At 35.5% G+C, this 22,704-nt stretch overlaps 1 protein-coding gene across 2 annotated transcripts in view; it reads right to left on the bottom strand.

Annotated features, from left to right (window-relative positions):
• The window catches only part of ncam2 (neural cell adhesion molecule 2), a 403,925-nt gene that overhangs the window by 86,925 nt on the left and 294,296 nt on the right, over positions 1–22,704 (bottom strand). For both annotated transcript variants that reach the window (XM_056465630.1, XM_056465629.1), the window contains exons 6-8: positions 20,557–20,674; positions 13,503–13,663; positions 2,296–2,441 (exon numbers count right to left, since the gene is read on the bottom strand). In XM_056465630.1, coding sequence (XP_056321605.1) covers positions 2,296–2,441; positions 13,503–13,663; positions 20,557–20,674 — 425 coding nt within the window. The remainder of the gene's footprint in view (positions 1–2,295; positions 2,442–13,502; positions 13,664–20,556; positions 20,675–22,704) is intronic.

A 22,704-nucleotide genomic window follows, 5' to 3' on the forward strand; every position in this document is an offset into this window, starting at 1 on the left:
TATTAATTTTGTCCTTACAATGGTGTTTAAAAAGATAATAGCTGCTTTTATTCTAGCCGAAATAAAACAAATAAGACTTTCTCCAGAAGAAAAACTATTATCAGACATACTGTGAAAATTTCCTTGCTCTGTTAAACTTCATTTAGAACAAAAAAGAAAAGAAAAAAAAAGGGGGGGGGGGGGGGGGGGGGGTTAATAATTCTGAATTCAACTGTATGTCTTATGGAAAAGAATGGAACAAGTTTAATTCTGCTAAACGACTCCTTCTAGTTGTTTGAAACTAAATAAAAAAAAATCAAATGAATTACATGAGAACTTGTCAATTGAATGAGATTTAAGCTCTTCATATGAACGACTCTCATTGGTGAGTTAGCCTACTGTGCGCCTCCATCACACTAGGTGTTAGTATGCACCTATAAGCTGGTTTGCATACTCACCAATAAAACAGCATTAGAAGAAGTCACTGTGCATGCTTAGCTTAACAGACTGATCTTTTGGAATTCTGCTGTGGTAGTGTTCCACATATATATGGACAACTTATTGTCAATGTCAGTTTTATTTATATAGCACTATTAAACACAACCAAATGTTGACCAATGTGCTGCACAATACAAATCACAAAGATATAAAATTATAACTAAACCAAACAATTCTAACTGATAATTATTATAACTTGATAATTGATAATTATTATTCTGATAATTACACTGATAATTATTATTCTTGGCACAAGTAACTTGGGGACAAAAACAAAAATGTCCTTGGAGTTCCTTTTGTATGTTGAAGATTTAATTTTAATTCAATTAGCTGCAAATAGGTTACATAGACCTGTTAAAATTATGTTGAATTTACACATTTATATTGTGTTCTTATAACCCATTCAAAGCAGTTCAAGTTTAATGGATTAGTTTAGATGCACAATGGGTGCTACGATTAAATCATGTTGATTCAACAAACAATTTTTTGGAGTGCATGTGCACCTCTTAACCTCTATAGTAAGTACATTAACATGATAGCTAAAATGGCTTATTAATTAAACCTGTAGTTATGTTTCCTATATGCATGTTATTGACTGCTATATCCCAAATTCTTCAAATAAACTTTTTTTTGCGTTCAGCCGGAAAATAAATAAATATAAAGGTACTTGAAATGGTAAATAATGAGTAAGTGTCCAATTTTGTTCAACTTTCCCTTTAAAATTGGTGGTCTTAAACTTAAAAAGTTGTGAAAGTGTGCTCTTATGTGACTTGCTGGAGAATATACAAAATTCGTGTCTCCTCTTGTCATAAAAAATCCATTTCAGACAGACGTTTGCACAGACAGAGATGACAGAAAGCGAGCAAGGATGCACTGAAGGACGAAAATTCAGCAAGGATGCACTCAATAGATCAAAAGTGACAGTAAAAACATTAACAATGTTACAACAGAAATGCAGCCTTGGCGAACATAAGTGACTTCTTTTCAAAGCATTAAAAATGCCATATTATGTTTTTACACATTCAGCTTGTGCCTTCAGTGTGTAATGTTACTTTTTGATAATGAAAAAAAAAAAGATCTGCAAAGTTTCAAAGCAAAAAGTACACTTCTATATCGGCAAGCACTGTTTACAAGCTCTCTTAAAATACCTCAACTTTAATCTTGAGTATTTGTTCAGGAATGTACACATCACAATATCATAATATATAAAATAATTACTGCCCAAGAAGTACAAGAAAAGCCTGTGCTGTTGCTATGTCAAAGAGATGCTGCTTCTCAGATATTTGATGATACACAGATTGATGATTTACAGATATAGTCAACATTATGTGAACTCTTTTTACATCACCTTGTAAGCAAAAAAAACTTCAGATAACACTCAGGTAACACGCCATCTGAAAGTCAGCTTTCTGAGTATGCGCTTTATAAACTTGTGTTCAGAAAACCATATTTCAGGAGTTTAAACTGACAAGACTTCAAAACACATTTTGTTTGTGGTTGTTTGAGTAACCGCGGTACAAGCTGTAAAGGCACAGCTCTAAAGGCACAGATGGAAATTCTGAAAATTCACATTAAAAGAGCGAATGAAATGAAAAGAGAATATTTTTTGCTTCCCCTCATTATGTGGCATTTACAGCATGTTATAATAAAAGATCAGTGAGCTATTTTGAGCTTAACTTTCACAGATGCACTCTGGTGACTTCTGGGTATTAAACTTATATAAGTATTACACATCTTGTAAAAAACACATTTTAAAGCTTTATATCTACCTCAATTTTATAAATGTATTATTCACTAAAACTAAAAATCATATTGTACCTTATCTCCATCTGAGAAGCTGTGTCCATCGCTTGCTCTCCTCCAGGAGATTTCAGGTAAAGGTTCCCCCTCAGCTTTGCAGGAGATCATAGCAGCGCTGCCCTCCACAGCCGTCACGTTCCTTAGCTTAGTAATGTGTGGCTGGACTGCAAAAGAGGAAAGCAGAATTTTGTGACAATGATAAAAGTAAAACATACAGAACTAAAGAGTGGGCACATTTAGAGTACTCAAATGTATAGATTACAGTACAATTGTCACATAAGTGTTATTTACACAATACAAGCTAAGTGGATACCAAAATTAGAAAACAATCTATAATTTCCGACATTTCGATGCCATTTCTTGTAATGTTGTTGATTTTTTAAAGTAATTATTAACTATGTTTTACTTCTTGTTAGTTATGGACAAGATCTGGTCACGCTAATAAAGTTTACTTGATTTTAATCACCAAGTCACCCCTCCTCCCATTGTCATGTGACCCTCACTTTGGAAACTACTGGTCTATGGAATTAACTCCATTTTGAAGCAAGTCTCAAGTGGCCATTCGATGTATTGCAGTTTCAGTCACTTCTGTATCGGCTTCACATTCATTAATTTTCTTTTTGGCTTAGTCCCTTTATTACTCTGGGGTCACCACAGTGGAATGATTTCAGCATGTTTTTCAAACGGATGCCCTTCCAGTCACAATCCATCTCTGGGAAACATCCACACACCCACTCATACACTACGGACAATTTAGACTACCCAATTCACCTGTACCGCATGTCTTTGGACTGTGGGGGAAACCGGAGCACCCGGTGGAAACCCACGTGAATGCAGGGAGAACATACAAACTCCACACAGAAACGCCAACTGACCCAGCCGTTGCTCAAACCAGCGACCTTACTGCTGTGAGGCGACAGCACTACCTACTGCGCCACTCCGTCGCCGAGGTTGCTGCTTTGTTTATTGAAAATGATTTCTGAACAAAATCAAGTATATAAATCTATAAAAACCTTTAATGGTAGAATGTGCAAAGCTGTAAGTAAAATCTAATTAAGCATATTTAACTTAAATAGTGACTTAACTGAACCACTTAAAATCCTCATATGAACCATAATGATTAATACATACATAAAAAATCTGTGTCTGTTTTTAGGAATGTTTCTTTAGGAAGTTTTATAAATGAGACCCCTGGTCCTGGTCCTAACTTTGCTGGTTTCACTAAGTTTGCAAACAGTTCTATAATGACTTGAAACCCTCAGACGGATGAAAGTTATATAGATGAACTTTTCAGCAATAGCAAGAGCAGTTGGTCATCCCAAACTCATTCAAGCCCCTCAGAAAGGCTGGTCAAAAGACAAATGTAGAAGAGGACACAATAACATAAAGAATCTCTGAGAGCAAACAGTTCAACACTGCAGGTGAAATTGCCTGCCAGTTCAGCTTTGAACAGTGTAAGGATCTGCTTTGGCATACAGAGACTGCATATTTAAGAGCATTCGTCGTCAGAATTTTTCATCAGCAGAAAGAATCAAAAGGCCAGACTGACCTTTGCTGAGGAGAATGTTGTGTGGACATTGAACTCGTCAAAAGCTCACTTTAGAAAAACCATTTTAATTTATTTGTGTCTGATGGGATACATCATGTTGATTGTCAAATTCGGAAAGCCTGAAACCAAAGTGTATAATGAAGTCAGTGAAAGTTGGAAGTGAAGTGTCATGGTTTGAGTGATGTTTTCTGCAGCAGAATTTGGCCTCTTATACAGATACACAGCAAAGTGAATAGAAATGTTTACCAGAATATTCTTCTGGGACCCAACTTCCATTTCTGCATTTATTTGACAGGCTGTAGGCTGCATCTATTGTTTTTATTTCGGGTGAAACTATTAAAACTTCAATAAACATGACTCATTTATGTTCTGGCCCTGTAATTGGTTGAATGCTTTATTATTAATGTGTTTATTGAGCTTGTTTATTTTAAAAACACTGCATTGAGCCATGTTATACTCATTATGCTTTTCCACACACTAATTATTTCCAAATACTTAATGCTATAGGCTAATTATGAATTCCAAGGAATTTTCAGATGACATGTTTAGATGTTTTATAGTCTACAGCTAATCAATCTGTCGGATTCTGGAGTGCATTAAAGTTTTAAATACAATTATAACTAATAAAGAAATTATTTCTAATAAATTAAATACATGTTTAAATAAAATTATATCATTCACTGGAATATGAAGGACGTACTTGATTGGTTTGTGAGCGCAATTAACTGCAAAACATACCATATTATTTGATAATTGTAAGAAATAATCCTCAAAAAACAATAGACTATATAAAACCATCTGAACAAAATACATGTCAGATATGTTAAATTCAGCACCTGGAGTTAGATGAGGCAATGTGATAGCCAGATACCTGTCACTCAAGTGGCATATATAATATATAATATTAATATTATATTCATATTATAAACTTAATATTCATTCATTCATTTTCAACCGCTTTTCCAGGTCGTGGAGTCTTAGGAGAGAACCCCAGATTTTCCTCTCCCCAGACACTTCCTCCAGCTCCTCCAGGGGGATCCTGAGGCGTTCCCAGGCCAGCCGAGAGACATAGTCCCTCCAGCGTGTCCTGGGTCTTCCCCGAGTCCTCCTCCCGGTGGGACATGCCTGGAACACCTCCCTAGGTAGGCGTCCAGGAAGCATCCGAAAAAGATGCACGAGCCACCTCAGCTGACTTCTCTCAATGTGGAGGAGCAGCGGATATGCTCTGAGCTCCTCCCGGATGACAGAGCTCCTCACCCTATCTCTAAGAGTGTGCCCTGCCACCCTGCGAAGGAAACTCATTTCGGCCACTTGTATCTAAGATCTTGTCCTTTTGATTTAAAACTCATGACCATAGGTGAGAGTAGGATCGTAGATTGACCGGTTAATCGAGAGCTTTGCCTTTCGGCTAAGTTCCTTCTTTACCACAAAGGACCGCTACATCAGGTAAGGACTTTCCTCCAACCTGGAGATAGCAAACCACCTTTTTCTGGTGGAGCACCATGGCCTCGGACTTGGAGGTGCTGATTCGGCAGCAAACTGCCCCAGAGCATGCTGAAGGTCCATATTCGATGAAGCCAACAGAACAACATTGTCTGCGAATAACAAAGATGAGATCCTGTGGTCCCCGAACCGAATAAAAATTATGAACAGAATTGTTGACAAAGGGCAGCCCTGCTGGAGTTCAACATGCACTGGAAACAAGTTTGACTTATGGCCGGCAATGTGAAGCAAACTCCTACTTTGTTCATACAGTGACGACACAGCTCTTAACAGAGCGCCTCTGACCCCATACTCCCAGAGCACCCTCCACAGAATGACATGAGGGACACGGTCGAATGCCTTCTCCAAGTCCACAAAACACATTTGGACTGGTTGAGCATACTCCCATGAACCCTGGAGCACCTTGGTGAGGTTATAGAGCTGGTCCAGTGTACCATGGCCTGAACGAAATCCGCATTGTTGCTCCTGAATCCTAGGTTCAACCATCGGTCGGATCCTCCTCTCCGGTACCCTGGCATTGACTTTCCTAGGGTGCTGAGGAGTTTGATCCCCCTACAGTTGGGGCACACCCTCAGGTCCCCCTTCTTAAAAATGGGAACCACCATCCCAGTTGCCCAGTCCAGAGGTACTGTCCCTGACCTCCATGCGATATTGTAGAGACGCGTCAGCCAACATGATTTCTGCAAGTTCTCATGTTCTCTAATATGGACTCCACTGTAGGATTCCAATACCCGTGGAGCATGTAAACATCTTTTCAACTTTTAATAAAAACTTTAGACATGACCTTATTCTCAGAATCATGACATGCGATGTAAAATATGCACTCAGATTTATAATCTACTGCTCAATAAAAAAATATTTTTCAGAGAATGGATTGTGCTTGGGTAATGATTCTGTAAATATCAGACTGAACAACATCATTCTAGTCTGACGATCAAACAAAAACTCTTCATGGGCACCCAGCTGGAAGAGGAAACAACAGAATATTGCAGAAAGGTCAGCCTTTTGCTGTCGGTCTGGCAATCAGAAAGAGAACCAGCACATTGACAAGCCCGACGCATCTGTTGCTATCTGAGAATCTAACAGGCTCCCACTGGTAAATAAACATTAGTAAACTGCAGGGGTTGTGTGGCATAGGAATATACTTAAGATTCCCATCATAAATCTATGATAAGGCTTGTCTTGTGTAGCGGTGCTCATTAGCAGGGTAACTGATGTACAACAGCGGCAGCCTTCAAGCAAAGAGGTGACACCATCACAGTGTTTAACCTGATAAATATACATCAGAAAATGCTTTCCCGCAGGGTGCACAATAATAGCGGATAAATAAAAGAGAACAGCAGAAGACTCGGAAAATAAATCTTATCAGCATAATCTCTTTCTCTTGCTTTACCATTATGGACCGAATCAGTTAATCTGTGAAATTTACATAATTTTAATGACAATAAATGGTTTACATTTAGATATATTTCATTTTTAATATACATTTAAATAATTATTAGTAATAATAATAATAAGTAAAAATAAATATTAGTAATAATAATTATTAGTAAAAATAAGTATATTATTGTATATTATTGTATATTATTTGAAACAAAACCTTTTAATTTCTCTTCAACAATTTATTTTCTTTTCATGAAACTAATCAAAGGACGTTTGAAATTCCAAATTATATATTTCTATTGCATATATATGTTTTTAATTTTTAAAACATTTTATAGAAGAAGGCTAAAACACATCCATACAGAAAAACTGTTTTTATTATATCACAGTAATGTTTTGAGTGTAAAATCCCCATATTAAAACTATTTATGATGGATCATCACTGGAATAAATTCCATTACAGAGATTTGATATATGGTCACAACGAATAAGGCATTACCCCAATACTAATAAACAACTAATATTCTAGTATAATTCTGAAAAGCAAGTCATTTTAATTGTGAGAATTGGTCCCCAAACTAGGTGCTACCCAATTTGTTTCTTTCTTTCTTTCTTTCTTTCTTTCTTTCTTTCTTTCTTTCTTTCTTTCTTTCTTTCTTTCTTTCTTTCTTTCTTTCTTTCTTTCTTTCTTTCTTTCTTTCTTTCTTTCTTTCTTTCTTTCTTTCATTCTTTCTTTCTTTCTTTCTTTATTTACTTATTTACTTATTTATTTATAATTAATTAATTAATAATTTATTATTATTTTTTTATTTATTGAATTATTTATTTATTTATTTATTTATTTATTTATAAAACCTATTATAGAAGAAGGGTAAATCGCCTCCATAAAGAAAAACTGTTTTTAATCTATCACACTAATGTTTTAGGTGTAAAATCCCCACATTAAAACCATTTATGATGAATCATCACTGGAATAAATTCCATTAAAGAGATCTGATATATGGTCACAACGAATAAGGCATTACTCAGTACTAATAAACAACTAATATTCTAGTATAATTCTGAGAAGCAAGTTGTTTTAATTGTGAGAATTGATTTGTTTGTTTATTTATATGTATTTTGTATTTATTTATAAAATATTTTATAGAAGATACAACGTTTCCATGAAGAAAAACTGTTTGTAATATATCACAGTAATGTTTTGATTGTGAGAAGCAAATTGTTTTAATTGTGAGAATTATTCCCCAAACTATGTGCTACCCATTTTGTTTGTTTATTTATTTATTTGTTTAAACATTTGTTTATTCATTCATTAATTTATTCGTTTGTTTGTTTTTTTGTTTATTTATTTTGTTTCAATTATGCTCTATATACGTTTAATTTCACAGCTTTTAAAAAGTAAAGAAAACCTGGAAATTTAAAATGTGTTTTGTTGATTGATTCAGGGATTTATTCAACTAAAATTTCATCTAAAGAATTTGCATAATCCTAACAACAACAACTGGTTTGCATTTAGATATTCTTCATCCATGCAAACAGATGCCTAAAACTTACATCTTTAACATCTTTGTCAAAAGACGTGATTGCACACCGTGTCAAAGAATTTCATCACACACTTTAAACAAAAATCATTATTTAAGAAGGATTACCAAAATACAGCTGTGTAAAAAAACCCACAAACATATCAGCACAAGGCAAAACAACATTTAGATAATGCATTATGGGAAAATCCAGCTCTTGAACCTTGGGATGCCATTCATTAAAGCCAACAACAAAAAAAAAGTGTTATGAGTGTGCCGGAAATGCAGAAGAAGCGTGTCTAGCTGAGTGGAAACCCTTGCCTCCTCGTCTCTGTTAACTGTCAGAGGTCATAAAGGAAAGTTACAACCCAGATTCCCTCTATACGCTTTGCAAAACAAAACTCTCATCCAATAACGGAACCTCATTTAAATAAGTAGCTTTGAAGAAAACCCTCTGCTTGCGCATGGAAAGGATTCTGATGACTACAGAATAAATCTCCATACATTTACATGAGCAGACAAGGCGCTATCTGAATAATCGGTGAAAATGTTGGCAGCTTCATGAAAATCGAAATCAAAATTCCTTGCCACAATAGATATGTCACCCATTCTCATGCAATTCAGGCCATCTGTTTATGAAAGGTAAGCATGTTGCACGGCTGGACTTGAAGCAGCCTGTACCTGTAGCTGTCAATCACCTTCAGTCTGTTGCATTATCTATAAGGAAGAGGTTTTTTCCATCTAGCTTAATATTAAAAAGTGAATGCAAAGGTCAAAATAACCTTTATTTGAATTAAAGTTATTTGAAATATTATAACTGTATTTACTGTTGTTCAAATACATGATGAAATAAAGTATATCATAACATAATTTTAAAGGAAAAAAAAACCCAAATTTTTTATCATTTTAAAGCCTCTTTGAAATCGGAAATCAATTCCATCTACATTATATTTGTTTTATATGTATGAGGATTTTTTTTCATTCATTCATTTTACTTTGGCTTAGTCCCTTATTTATCAGGGGTCGCCACGGCGGAATGAACCGCTAACTATTCCAGCAAATGTTTTACGCAGTGCTGGTATTGGAAACATGCATGTCGCTTGTGTGAGTGCACGGTACGGTGTTTTCATTTATCGTGCGCTCATGTTTTGCATTCTGTTTATGTTGGTGTTGTCTAAGCACGTGGCATGGTGTTTACATTATGGCTGCATGCTTTAGTGTTGTGTTTTGTGAACACAATGAGTTCTCTCATTGGCTGCGTGTTTTAGTTTTGTTTTACATGAGCACATGGCTTGTATTGTTTGTTTATGTCATGTGCTCCTGTCTATTGTCTAGTACCACCCTCCTTGTCAACCCATTACTAGTTTATTATATTCAACTGTTTGTTAATTATTTCTGCTTATAGTCTCTCCATGTATGCAGCCCTGTGCCAGTTCGTCCTCTTTTATCTCCCTGTCCTCTCATGTTGTGTCTTCCAGTCCTGATCCCTGCCAGCCTATCCAGTTAAGTTTGTTTATTTTTTTGGTTAATGTATTAACCCTTGGGGTAGTTTTTGTTGCCTTTTTTATCTTTATTTTTTATTTTTAATAAACCCATTTTAGTTCTGCACTTGAGTCCTCGTCCTTTCCCCACACCAACCGAGACATATAGCGCATGTCTTTGGACTGTCAGGGGAAACCACAGCACCAGAAGGAAACCCACGCTAACACCTGGAGAACATGGAAACTGGCCCATGCAAACAGAAAGGCCAACTGGCAGAAACTGGGACTCGAACCAGTGACTTTCTTGCTGTGAGGGGGCAGTGCTAACCACTGAGCCACCATGCCACCCTATTTTGTTTTTGATTAAGCAAATATATATTTGGTGAAATCCTAATCATAATTACAATCTTAATATTTCCAAACATTTGATCAGTGGTGTAAATTAATATTTCTTATACTATATGTACTGTAAATAATTTTAATTATGTAAATGATGTAAGTGATACTTAAAACTGATCAAAAGCAGCAGTGAATATAAATATTTTTATTTCAGATACATGCTGTACTTTATTTAAAGAACAACTGTTTCTATTTTCCAATATATTATTTCTAAAGTATGACTATACTTCTAAAGTACTATAGTTGTGTTAAAATCACATGCGATCTATGTGGAATACATGTGAAACTGAAGTGAAACGTTGTTGTACAACATTTTGATGTGAAACTTGTGATCACATGTGAACTAATGTGAACATGTAGGATATGTGACCACATGGGTTTCAATTACAAATGCTTCACATTTGTATTTCACATGATTTTAACATGGGGCAACGCAGTGGCGCAGTAGGTAGTGCTGTTGCCTCACAGCAAGAAGGTCGCTGGTTTGAGCCTCGGTTGGATGAGTTGGCATTTCTGTGTGGAGTTTGCATGTTCTCCCTGCATTTGCGTGGGTTTCCTCCGGGTGCTCCGGTTTCCCCCAAACAGTCCAAAGACAGGTACAGGTTAAATGGGTAGGCTAAATTGTTCGTAGTGTATGTGTGTGTGTGTGAATAAGTGTGTATGTGTTTCCCAGTGATGGGTTGCAGCTGTAAGGGCATCCGCTGCATAAAACAAATGCTGGATGAGTTGTTGGTTCATCCTGCTGTGGCGACCCCAGTTTAATAAAGGCACTACGCCGAAAAGAAAATGAATGAATGAATGATTTTAACATGCGTTTTCTCATGTGAAGCTCATGTGGTTTTTTGTAATTTTTTATATAGCAGCTCTCAGCATGTCTGTACATTTTAACAACAACAAAAAAACCAAGCAATTTAAAATGTAAACATAGCTTTCTTCAGTTTTTTTTTTATAATGAGTGGATTTTTCACACTAAGTACTTTGCAGAACAAGCAAACATACTCAATGACCCACAACTACAATTATCACCACATGGCACAAAACTCAAAGGGAACAACAGACACAACAACACCAGAGTGAAATATGCAGTAAAACAGAAAACAATGAGTCTCCAATTAGCATGATTTATTCATGCTGCTGTGCTAACAGGTCACACGTGACATCTCAACGACTCCTGGGTGATGTGGAGCAGTGATATAACAAAATTAAAAGGCCACCTTGTGTGAAAATGTTGCCTGGCCTTAACATAAAATAAACACTTGTACTGTTATAATCATCCTAAGTAAGGTAGGTTTTTCACTCTCGTTACACTCACTTTCTCTTCCTCAGATGCCACTCCCCGGAGTGTCTTTCGGATGAGATGTTAAACCGAGGTCCTGACTCTCTATGGTCATTAAAAATCACATGGCACTTCTCGTAAAGCATAAGGTGTAATCCTGGAGTCCTGGCCAAATTCCTTCCATCGTGGCCACCCAATCATCCCCTTCCACTAAATTGGCTCTATGACTGTCTCTCCACTCCACTCCACCTATAGCTGGTGTATGGCGAGCACACTGGTGCTGTTGTCCTGTGGCTGCTGTTGCATCATCCAAGTGGATGCTGGACACCGGTGGTGGTGTGGAGAGACCCCCCACCCCACCCCTTCATGATTGTGAAGCGCTTTGTGTGTATGGTCATACATGATAAATGCTCTATGTAAATACACATTACATTACATGTTTTGTCATGTACCTCACTTAAACATATGTTAGGGCTTCCCTGACTGTAATATACCTAAAACCTGGCTTGGCATAAAAACTTGTCAATGGCAGGGAAGCATTTTTTCTTAACTGACGAATAGGCCCACACGGAATCTGCGTGTGCAGAAATTTGCAGATTTCCGCAGATTTTTAGCCCATTATTGAGTCTATGTATTTACTTGTGTAAATGTGTGTAAATTTATAGTTCTTCAGTTTTTAAATTAAATTCAGTAATAATATTGACTAATATGAAAATGTTCATATCATTTATTTACAAAACAGCTTGTAAAGTTATATTTTCTGTATTTTAGTAGAGATATTATATGATAGACTTGCTTTGTTTACCAAATAAGTGGATCTGGATGGATTTGCACTGTAAACGTTAAATAGAAGTTAAAAAGCAATTATTTTTTATGACAAATATTTCGTTTTTAGTTACAATACTTCCAAAATAATTTTACATAAATCCGCAGATTTTTTTTACAAAATTCTCCACAGAAATAGCAAAAAATGTCTGCAGATTCTGTCTGGCCCTAGCAATGAGTTATCTCATCAGCGTCAAGGAAAGAGTTCAAAGAAAATTGCACTTATGTAAGCTATATTTTGAATTTGCAGGGTATAAGGTCAAATATTTTTCAAAGCATAATATTCACTACTCTTGAAGACTTCTAGAAATAATTTTACTCTACTTGCACTACTTTCATGGCAAGTAATGGTACTTTTACTTAAGTATGATTTTTCCACACTGATGTATTAATAGAGGCAAGGTTACCATTTTAGGTGCTAACATTTAAAGCCTTTTAGGGTATGGTCCAATTTTGCTTCTCGCTCAAACTACTTATTTATAAATAAATTATTATAATATTTTAAATGATTAATTATATAAATATTATATAAATTATATAAATTATTATCTAAATGAACTAAACAACACAATTCTTAAGATTTTTTTGGGGAAACTTAATTGTTTTATGTTCAATCCACTTAAATTTGTAAAAACAATTTAGTTAACCTAATTGCTTTGAGTTGGAGGGGTGGTACGATGGCTCAGTGGTTAGCACTGTCACCTCACAGCAAGAAGGTCGCTGGTTCGAGTCCCAGCTGGGCCAGCTGGCATTTCTGTTTGGAGTTTGCATGTTCTCCAGGTGTTAGTGTGCGTTTCCTCCAGGTGCTCTGGTTTCCTCCACAGTCCAAAGACATGCGCTTTAAGTGAATTGTGTAAACAAAATTGGCCGTAGTATATGAGTGTATGGGTGTTTTCCCTGAAAGAGCATTCGCTGCGTAAAATAGTTTGCAGTTTATTCTGCCTTAGTGATCCCTGATAAATAAGGGACTAAGCTGAAGGAAAATGAATTAATGATTTGAGTTTGGACAACATGAATGTATTGTGTGGAAACCAGCATTATTATAGTGTAGGAGTAAAGGTATCAGTGTAATAACAAATAATAATTAAATGACAGTACTATAAGTGTAAATACAAAGTAACTGAATCACTATATTGTATCACACATGGTAGCCTGCCTACAGTAATATTAGGTGTGTCCCAAAATTTGAACACTAACATGACAGAACAGCAAGCAACTGAGTCTGACAGGTAACATCCTACTTAACGGCTGAAGACTTGCATAACCAAATAAAAAAAAGAAGCTCTTACCGAAAACCTTGAGAAACAGTTCATGCTCGACTTCTCCTGCCTTGTTAGAGGCCCTGCAGGTGTAGGATCCCCCGTCGTCCTGCTGAATGTTTCGAACCGTAAGCGTTGTACCTCGAGCTCTCATTACATACCGCTCCGATTCTTGAAGCTGCACTCCCTTCCTGACAAAGCACACAAACACAACACACGTCAGGTAAACAAAGCCTAAATTCACTGAGCTGTTATTCACAGTGCAAGCAAAAAAAAAAAAAAAAAAAAAAACCTCTCAGGCCAGCCAATCAAAAAATATTATGCATTATGCAGAAGTACGAAACAAAGGGAAGCCAGGTGATTCATGGGTTATTCATCTCAGATGGAGATTTGAGAATATTCTGTTATATTCAATATATGTAGCGTATAGGTATGCCGTCGCGGTGGAGAGCGAATAATGAAATATTTTTTGGGGGAAAGATTACAGCACAGCTTCAGACTGTCATAATGTTAGAGAGGAATGTGCGGAAATGAAATCTATTTAAAGGAGAGAGACCTGTGTGGCTACAGGAAATGGGGAGAAGGGAATCAAATCACGCTCTCTCTGGCTCAGTCAATATAGAGACACAAACAGACGGAGGCTGGATTCCGGTAGCTGCTGACAACAGGATTCTTGAAACTGAGCAGATGTTTTTTTTCAGCTAGAGGACATTACAAAACACTAATTGTAGTAACACTAATTTACACAAGCCTCGCTGGTCCATCCATCCATCCATCCATCCATCCATCCATCCATCCATACATACACCCACCCACCCCTCCACCCGTCCATCCGTCTATCTATCTGGCTGTCCGTCCGTCCGTCCATCTGTTCAACCGTCCGTCCATCCATCCGCCCGCCCGCCCATCTATCCATCCACGATGGAAGTTGTATGTAATGACTCAAGTACTAAAATGAGGACTATTATTTTTATATGGACTGACTATTCAGCATTCACAAGTTTAGTTAATTTTGACTGACGAGACATAAGCAAATGATAATGTTATAAAACAGCAGAGAGTTGTATGAAATCAATTGATGCATGTCCAAATACATTTGCAATTTGTTGGAAGGAATGAGAAACTGCTACTATGATGTGCACAAAAGACTAATTGTTATGAGAAATGCATTAACTGTTGTGCAAATGTAAATAGAGTTGTGAGAAATGCACCAAAGTGACAGAGAAAAACTGTAACAAGGTTACAACCAGTATTGGGGAAAGCTACTTTAGAAAGTAATGCATTACAATATTGAGTTACTCCCCAAAAAAGTAACAAGTTGCGTTACTCAGTTACCTTTTATGGTAAGTAATGCATTACGTTACTTTGAAGTTACTTTGGCGTTACTTTTTCTGACATGGCTCAGGCTTGATCTCTTTCAGAACTTGCAGGGTTTTTTTAATTCTTTTCTTTCCCTTCACTTTTGTCAATTGGTGATTTTTTTTTACTCGCCACTGTCGCCACTGGCTTGCTTGGTTAAGACATGTGGAGCTGCACATAGATGGATTTGCTCTTCAGTATTTCGACCTTCAGCAGTGAAAATTAAACCACACTGAACTGAACGAATCTGAACTTTAACTACTAGTACTTCAATCAACTAGAACTTCTATAGTAAGCTGCTTTGATATAATCTACATTGTAAAAGTGTTATATAATAAATAAACATGAATTTAATTTAATTTCTTTTTAAATAGAGGAGCTTTGCAATTAACAACACACTGTATGACCTTCATTTACCTTTAAAAACACACATAAACATTAATGTAGGATAATGTTATCTTCGAAGAACTTCCTGACCCCAGAGCTATACATGCCGTATATACAGACTAATGAAAGTTTAAAGCAATGTGTTTGCTACTTTTGTACTTTTTGTCTTATTAAAAAGTAAAATCACTGTCCATTTAGATAATCCTCTATTCCTTTTCTTCCATGTGTTCAAAATAAAGAGAATATTTCTATTGCAGAAATGTAAGGCTTTGCCATCTTCCTTTCTGCCTATTCCTGCATTCTCTCATTCCGTGCCGGGATTCAACGTGAGAACGTTCATTTTAGTTCAGCAATTTATTTTTTAAAAGCAAATTAACGAAACTAAAAAGTAACTCACATTACATAACTCACATTCCAAAATATCTAAAACATTGTTACTTAATTTTGAAAAGTAATGTGTTACTTTACTTGTAACTTAGAAAAGTAATATTATTACTTACTGTTACCCCCAACACTGGTTACATCAACAAAAGTGTCAGATAGACCACTTTATATTTATTTATTATGATAATGTTTTACAGAAATGTAGATGTTATCTAACATGCAAATGATTTTATATGAAGACTAGAGGAGGCTTTACACTTCACTTGTTTTCCAGTAAAACATCAGCACAAGCACACAAGACAGGCTCTGCAATTAGTCATTACAGGTTAAATCATACAACTAATTTTGTCAAATAGACAACATTCAAAACTGTGAAGGGCTTACATTAATTTGTGCATAACATATGCTCTCAAAAGCAATACACTGTGCCTTTTTAAACAAAACAAAACAAACGCTATAGTCTTTTCTTTTTTATGGTATTTTTAATCACAGCTAGGCTACTACAGGCACTAGATTGTTAAGGCTGGCATTTAAAATTAAAGGGCACTTATGATGAAAATCAACTTTTGATAGCTGTTTGAACAGAACTGTGTGTAGTATAGTGTGTCCACTGTCATATTGGAGTGATATAAACACAACAAGTCTCTTTTTTAAAACTTCCTGACGTTAAAATAGGATCCAAATCCCAGTGATTTTGAGGTCCACCGCAATGTGACGTAGGAGTGTGTTTTTTCCACCCACCGAATTGATTGACAGATGCCATTCTATAATAACATGTATACATACGTCTACAGAACATTTCTTTGCAAAGAAACTGAGATTAAAATATATTACAACTCTCTGTGATTTTTAGAAGTTTTATAAGTTTAAAATGTTTTTAAAACAGAGCATGTTTGTAATGAAGACAGTAAAATTGCAAGGTAACATTTAACTGCTATATTCACTACGGCCACATGGTGTTAGTAAAGGTGCATATGTGTGTGTGTGTGTGTGCTGGAGACGCCATTTGTGTGTGACTCATCATTTCAGAAAGGCTTGAATAAACTCCACTACAAATACATGGAATAAACTTCCTAGGTATTTTTGACTGATGAACTATATTTCAACTTCACTTGAGTTTGTCTCTATCACTGACTGCTGTTTATCTGATGTAACGCAGGAGAAGCAGACGCGCATGTCGGAGCGGTTGGCGGCAAGAAGCATTTGCATTTAAAGCCACAGGCTACCAAAACAGCTACACTGTACTCAGACACCAAAATGGACGAATTCTGGAGGTTATAATAAACAATCTGATAGGTAAATTATAGCTGAAATTTACAGACACACTCCGGAGACACCAAAGGCTTATCTTACATCTTGTAAAAGGGGTAAAATAGGTGCCGTTTAATGCTTATTGAATAGTCAAAAATAGAATGAAGCAAAAGATATGAAATCAAACAAACATCCCAAACTCTCATCAGTGACGTTGAGTTGTATGTTGCATTCGTTATATCTGACTGTCATATAACCTATAACACACTCCCTATAACATTTAAACATGTCCAATTTTGTCTGAATGTGTCCCAGAACACCTCCTGAAGTTTTTTGATTGATTGCATTGATCCATTTTGAAGCACATTTTCATAGCTATCAAATATTATATAGCTACCGGATCAGAAAAAATGCATGAAGTGACCAGGTGTGAACAGCCCCTAAGCACATACATTTATTTATAGCATCTTAACAGAATGAACTCATCTAATTCTGCAGTCCTTTTTTTGGCACTAGCACACACACAGACACAAAAATTAAATAAAATGATCAGGTTTTACAATGCGTAATGTAATTGGTGGTGCTTTTGTCATGTCCCAGCGTATCAGTGAGTGGTTTGGTTAGGCTCGTTCATTAAAGGTCAATGTGTGAGAATGCTCGGCAGGGATCACTTTCATTCTCATCCGAGTCGGAGGTAATTACAGTGACTGAGAACCTGTAATCAACGCATTGGGCTGCTGTCACTCAAAGCCCGCACATTAAGAGTGGAAAAAATGTGTCTATTCTCTGTCATCACAACTCATTCATGGCTGAGCTTCCCTCACTCCTGTTCCCAACTCCTGCTCCTGATTTTTATGTCACATCTTAACTCATCAAAGCAAGAGAAAAGGAAAAACAAAAAAGAATAACAGAGCATTTTTTAAAGAAATGTAAAAGATTTAGTCATGTACTGTATCTACAGATCTTTACACTGGCTCTCAGTTATATTTAGAATAGATTTTAAAGTATTATTGCTTGCCTATAAATCACTAAATGGCCTAGGACCTCAATACATTACAGATATGCTCATTGAATACTAACAGATCACTCAGATTTTTAGGATCAAATAAACTAGAAATTCCAAGAGTTCAGTCAAAGCAGGATGAATCAGATTCCAGAAATGATCAGATGTGCTCCAACATTAAGCACGTTCAAATCAAGACTGAAAACGCATCTGTTTAGCTGTGCCTTAACTGAATGGGCACTGCGATACATCCGACAGATCGCACTGTTATGTATTTAGTTTCTTTTTCATTCTTTTATAACCTGCTTTAACAAATTTTAATCTGTTTTTAATTGCTGTTATATATTCTTATACTTGTCTGTTATATATACTGTTATATATTCAATCGCCACTGTGTGTGAAATATGCTATATAAATAAACTTGCTTTGCCTTGCCTTACAGAACTACATAGGGCTGGGCAATGTGTAAAAAAGGACACTCAATTATTTATCATACTGAACAATAACAATAGATATTTCAACACAAATTGTTTATACGTCCAGATTTAAAAGAGTATGCCAACAATGACTGAAGCCAGAAAAATTAGAGGGTCCCTTAAATGGCGTAACATATTTTTGACGGATAAATTTCCGGTGGCCATTGTTGCACATTTCTGCTGTGTGATTGGCTCTTAGATCAAAATAGAGTAAAAAAGTCCACAGGTTATCATTGTTATTGACATAAATTTGATCGTGATTCGATATAATATCTTTTATCGGTCTAACTACACATACCAAAAGATGGTGACTTGAGAAAATATACTGTACTTTGCTCTGAATATGCACTGTTGCTCAAAAAATACACACACGTACATATACATATAATGATAAATAAAGTAATAACGATTTTTTTTGTCATTTCACATACTGGAAAATGATTTTTATTAAAACGGTAAATAAAATTAAAAGTACAACATTTCTACAACACTGTTTCATACTTGTCAACAGGGATTCCACTACAACTTGGACAGTATATTGTCTTGGTGCCCTTGGTATAATTCACCTAGTTAAAAATTCACTATACTTAATTTAATATATAAAAACACACAATCATTCATTTATATTCAAAGAATTCTGTGACTTCCAATTTAATTTTTACATTCATCATTAATTTCAATAATTTAATATTATATTAAAAAAATTCAACAAAGAGTACAAATAGCAAAGCACCACCTGCAAAAGCCAGTCTGTTGCTCAAAACCTTTAGTTTATCTTTCAAAACGAACATGTCAGTGCCATCAGAACGACAAGTCCTTGTGTCATTGTGTACGAATAAGACAGTTTAATTACTTTGTCATGTTGTAAATAAAGCAGTGTACTCTGGAAGGGTGTTCTGGTGTAAACTATGGCTAATTTTTATTTATTTTTTTGCTATTTGTACTGTAATTTGTTGTCAGATCATGTCAGTGTGATACATAAAGGAAAAGACAGCACTTAGCACAATGAAAAACAAAACAAAAATAGAAATGTGAACATAGGACAATCTCCTTTCAGATGCACCTTCATTCGAAAAAGTCAAGATTCACACATGGGAGAAATTTAGAAAAATTGTCTAATGGAAATGTATAGAAAAATGCATTATGACAATATTATGACAACTTGATCAGCCATTTTGCATGAAAAGACATTTTTTGCATGTAAATGCCACGAACAATGATTAAATGTGAGGGGTGAGACTCTTCAACGGAGACCAAAATAATGATCAACAAGACATAATCAATTGATAATGTAGGAAACAGGAGAGAATTGCACATAATCATTTGCATGGACGTACAAAAGGATTTGCAGCCTGTTCAAAGTAATGAGAAACTGCTTTCTGATGTGCACAAGTGACACGATGTGAAGATTGAACTGGTAGTTTTGAGAGTTTCAATTCTGATCTGAGAATTGTACCAAAGTGACAGAGAAAAATTGAAAGTAACGGATAAAATTTTTTTTCAAATAATATAAAGATTTATAATATTAATAAAACAAGCACAATTAATTTCCAAAGGTCCTCCTATGATGACTGAAAATCCATAACTGCAGTAAACAAAAGCACTTTATAGACAAAATATGTGGTAATATATAGAAGTGTGGAATATACAGAATGTACATTGATTTCATTTTCATATACAGTTGAAGTCAGAATTATTAGCCCCCTGAATTGTTAGCCCCCTGTTTATTTTTTTCCCCACAATTTTTTCAACACATTTCTAAACATAATAGTTTTAATAACTCATTTCTTATAACTCATTTGCTTTATCGTTGCCATGATAACATTAAAAAATATTTTACTAGATAATTTTTTTGTGACACTTAAAGGCTTAATTAGGTTACCTAGGCAGGTTAGGGTAATTAGCCAAGTTAATGTATTAAGATGGTTTGTTCTGTAGACTATCGAAAAAAATATATAGCTTAAAGGGGCTAATAATTTTGACCTTAAAATTTTTTCAAAAAATTTAAAACTGCTTTTATTCTAGCAGAAATAAAACAATTAAGACTTTCTCCAGAAGAAAAAATATTATCAGACATACTGTGAAAAATTCCTTGCTCTTTTAAACATCATGTGGGAAATATAAAAAAATAAAAATAAATAAAAGGGGAGCTAATAGTTCTGACTTCAACTGTAACTAAACCTTAATCATTCATATGCTCTGAGTTAATAGTGATTTGTCATACCTGTGCCAGGTAACATCAGGTTCAGGTGAGCCGTACGCCCGGCAAGTGAAGGTCACAGATTCCCCATAGTCTGCAGTGGCATTGAAGGACTGCTGTGGCACAGAGACGACAGGCGGAACTGTTGTGACAGAGAAAAATACCGTATATCATTTCTGCACCATTTTAATTATGCAAATATCCAACCTTAACTTGTCATTTCTAATTTTCAGTGTGAAATCTCTTAGCGGATTTCGCATAATTCCACAAATGTTCTAGTCTCAACAAATTGTTGTTCAAATGACATATTAATTCACAAGCCATCAATATGTTCTCATGTTTACTTCCTAGAACATGGGTGTTGACAGCATGTGGCATCCATTGAGCTAAATAAATGCTCAAACACCACAAATTCCTTCACAAAGAGACCGGTCATGCTGAAAAAAAAGCCTCTTTCCAAGTGGACGACAACAGAAATGCTGTTGTCTCATAATGTAGTGAGTTCTCATTTGAATTTCAACACACACGGGCACAGCAGTTGATAGAACTAACTCCTTATTCACCCACCTTCATCTCCAGTGCATACAGATCAACAACAACAACGTGATCACACTCAAAATGCCTCCCCTCAAGTCAGAAAGGGAATGAATAAACACATCAGCCACGCTCTGTGTTTGAATCAATATGTACTGAGCAGTCCACTTAATTATACAGTCAAAGGTCAACAGAGAAAGACCTCGAGGTCAAACAAGAGGTCAGTCTGGATAACTTCAGCAAACTTCCATTAATAATTTCACAAAAAAGGTAGTTTTTCAGTTTCAATTAATCTACCTTTCTTTAAAAAGTGACTGACTACAACTGAATAATAACATTTGGCCAGCCTGATGAATGGGACTTAATTTTAGTAGTGCTGCTGTAACTAGGCACAGGCCGGTATAAGATTCTGATTCTATGATAACCTTGGATATAAATATCACGGTTTCACTGTATTGTGATTACTGCACTAAAATATATTCTTATTAAATATCTGGGTAAAAAACAAAACATTTCCCCCCTTTGAACCCAATATAATTTATTTTGAGAAACATTTATAATATTTTGGAGCAATAAACATGTTAGGCTAAATAATTCAAACTAATCATTGACTTCTTCTGTCTTCATTTGTTTACAATTTAAAATGGCATCTTTGGATATGTTTTCTGCTGGAGATACTGTTGTCCTAATAAAACATAAATAAAAAAGTCTTACATATACCATAGGAATGATGAGAAAATTATGAGAAAATGTTGACTTTTTCAAACCGCGGTATACCACAGTGGTTTAACAGAGCCACTCCCATTAACCACTTTGCGAGGTTTATTCTTTATAACAAAGCTAAAAGAGCAAAAGCGCTAAATATGAGTAAACTAAAACATTGAGAAAGGGAAGTGACAAGATTTCTGCAAGACGTAAAACCTCTTTTGGCCAATCATCTTTTTCTTATAAAACAAGTCTATGGAATACTCTTCCAACATATTTATTCATATACACAAACTACAAGATGTTTTCATGCCTGACCAGGAGGTGGTTTTTGTCAAATTAAATTTGTATACACCAAGTGTTGTGTTTAATATTTCTGTGTTTAGTCTGTAAGGCCTCTATTTTAAGGATTTAGGCACAAAGCCTAAAGCAGGGTTTTTCAAACTCAGCCGAGGGCCCCCTTGTGTAGGGCGAATTCTTTTGGGAACCCCCAAAAATAAAAATGACGCAAAAAAAAAGCTTTACTTAAAAAATTTTAAATTGTATTATTCATGTTCTGGATTAATTTTTGTGAGATGTCAGTTGAGTTGACGGTTTCAGTGCTTCAATCAATTGATCAAATCTTCAAGTGCAGTGTTCACTGTGGTCGGCTCTCACTGGATTCCATCAAGCCATACTTTGTCTACGAGTCATCACGTTTACACAGTTTTTTAATGCCAGGTTTTATGCTTTTTTTAAATGTCTATGCACAGCTAGGCATTTCTGTATTTACCCTTACAGCTGAGAGATTTAATCTAAAGATTTAAAGCTTTAAAGACTTTTGTCATTCATCAGCTTGTTAATTGTTAACAGTTAACTTTACTGTTGTAACTAGCAATACTACAATGGAGGCTGTAGTGGTTCAATGTGTTGAAGTTTTGTTTATTTTTAATC

Source organism: Danio aesculapii, chromosome 9, assembly GCF_903798145.1.
Source record: "Danio aesculapii chromosome 9, fDanAes4.1, whole genome shotgun sequence".
Lineage (NCBI taxonomy): Eukaryota > Metazoa > Chordata > Actinopteri > Cypriniformes > Danionidae > Danio > Danio aesculapii.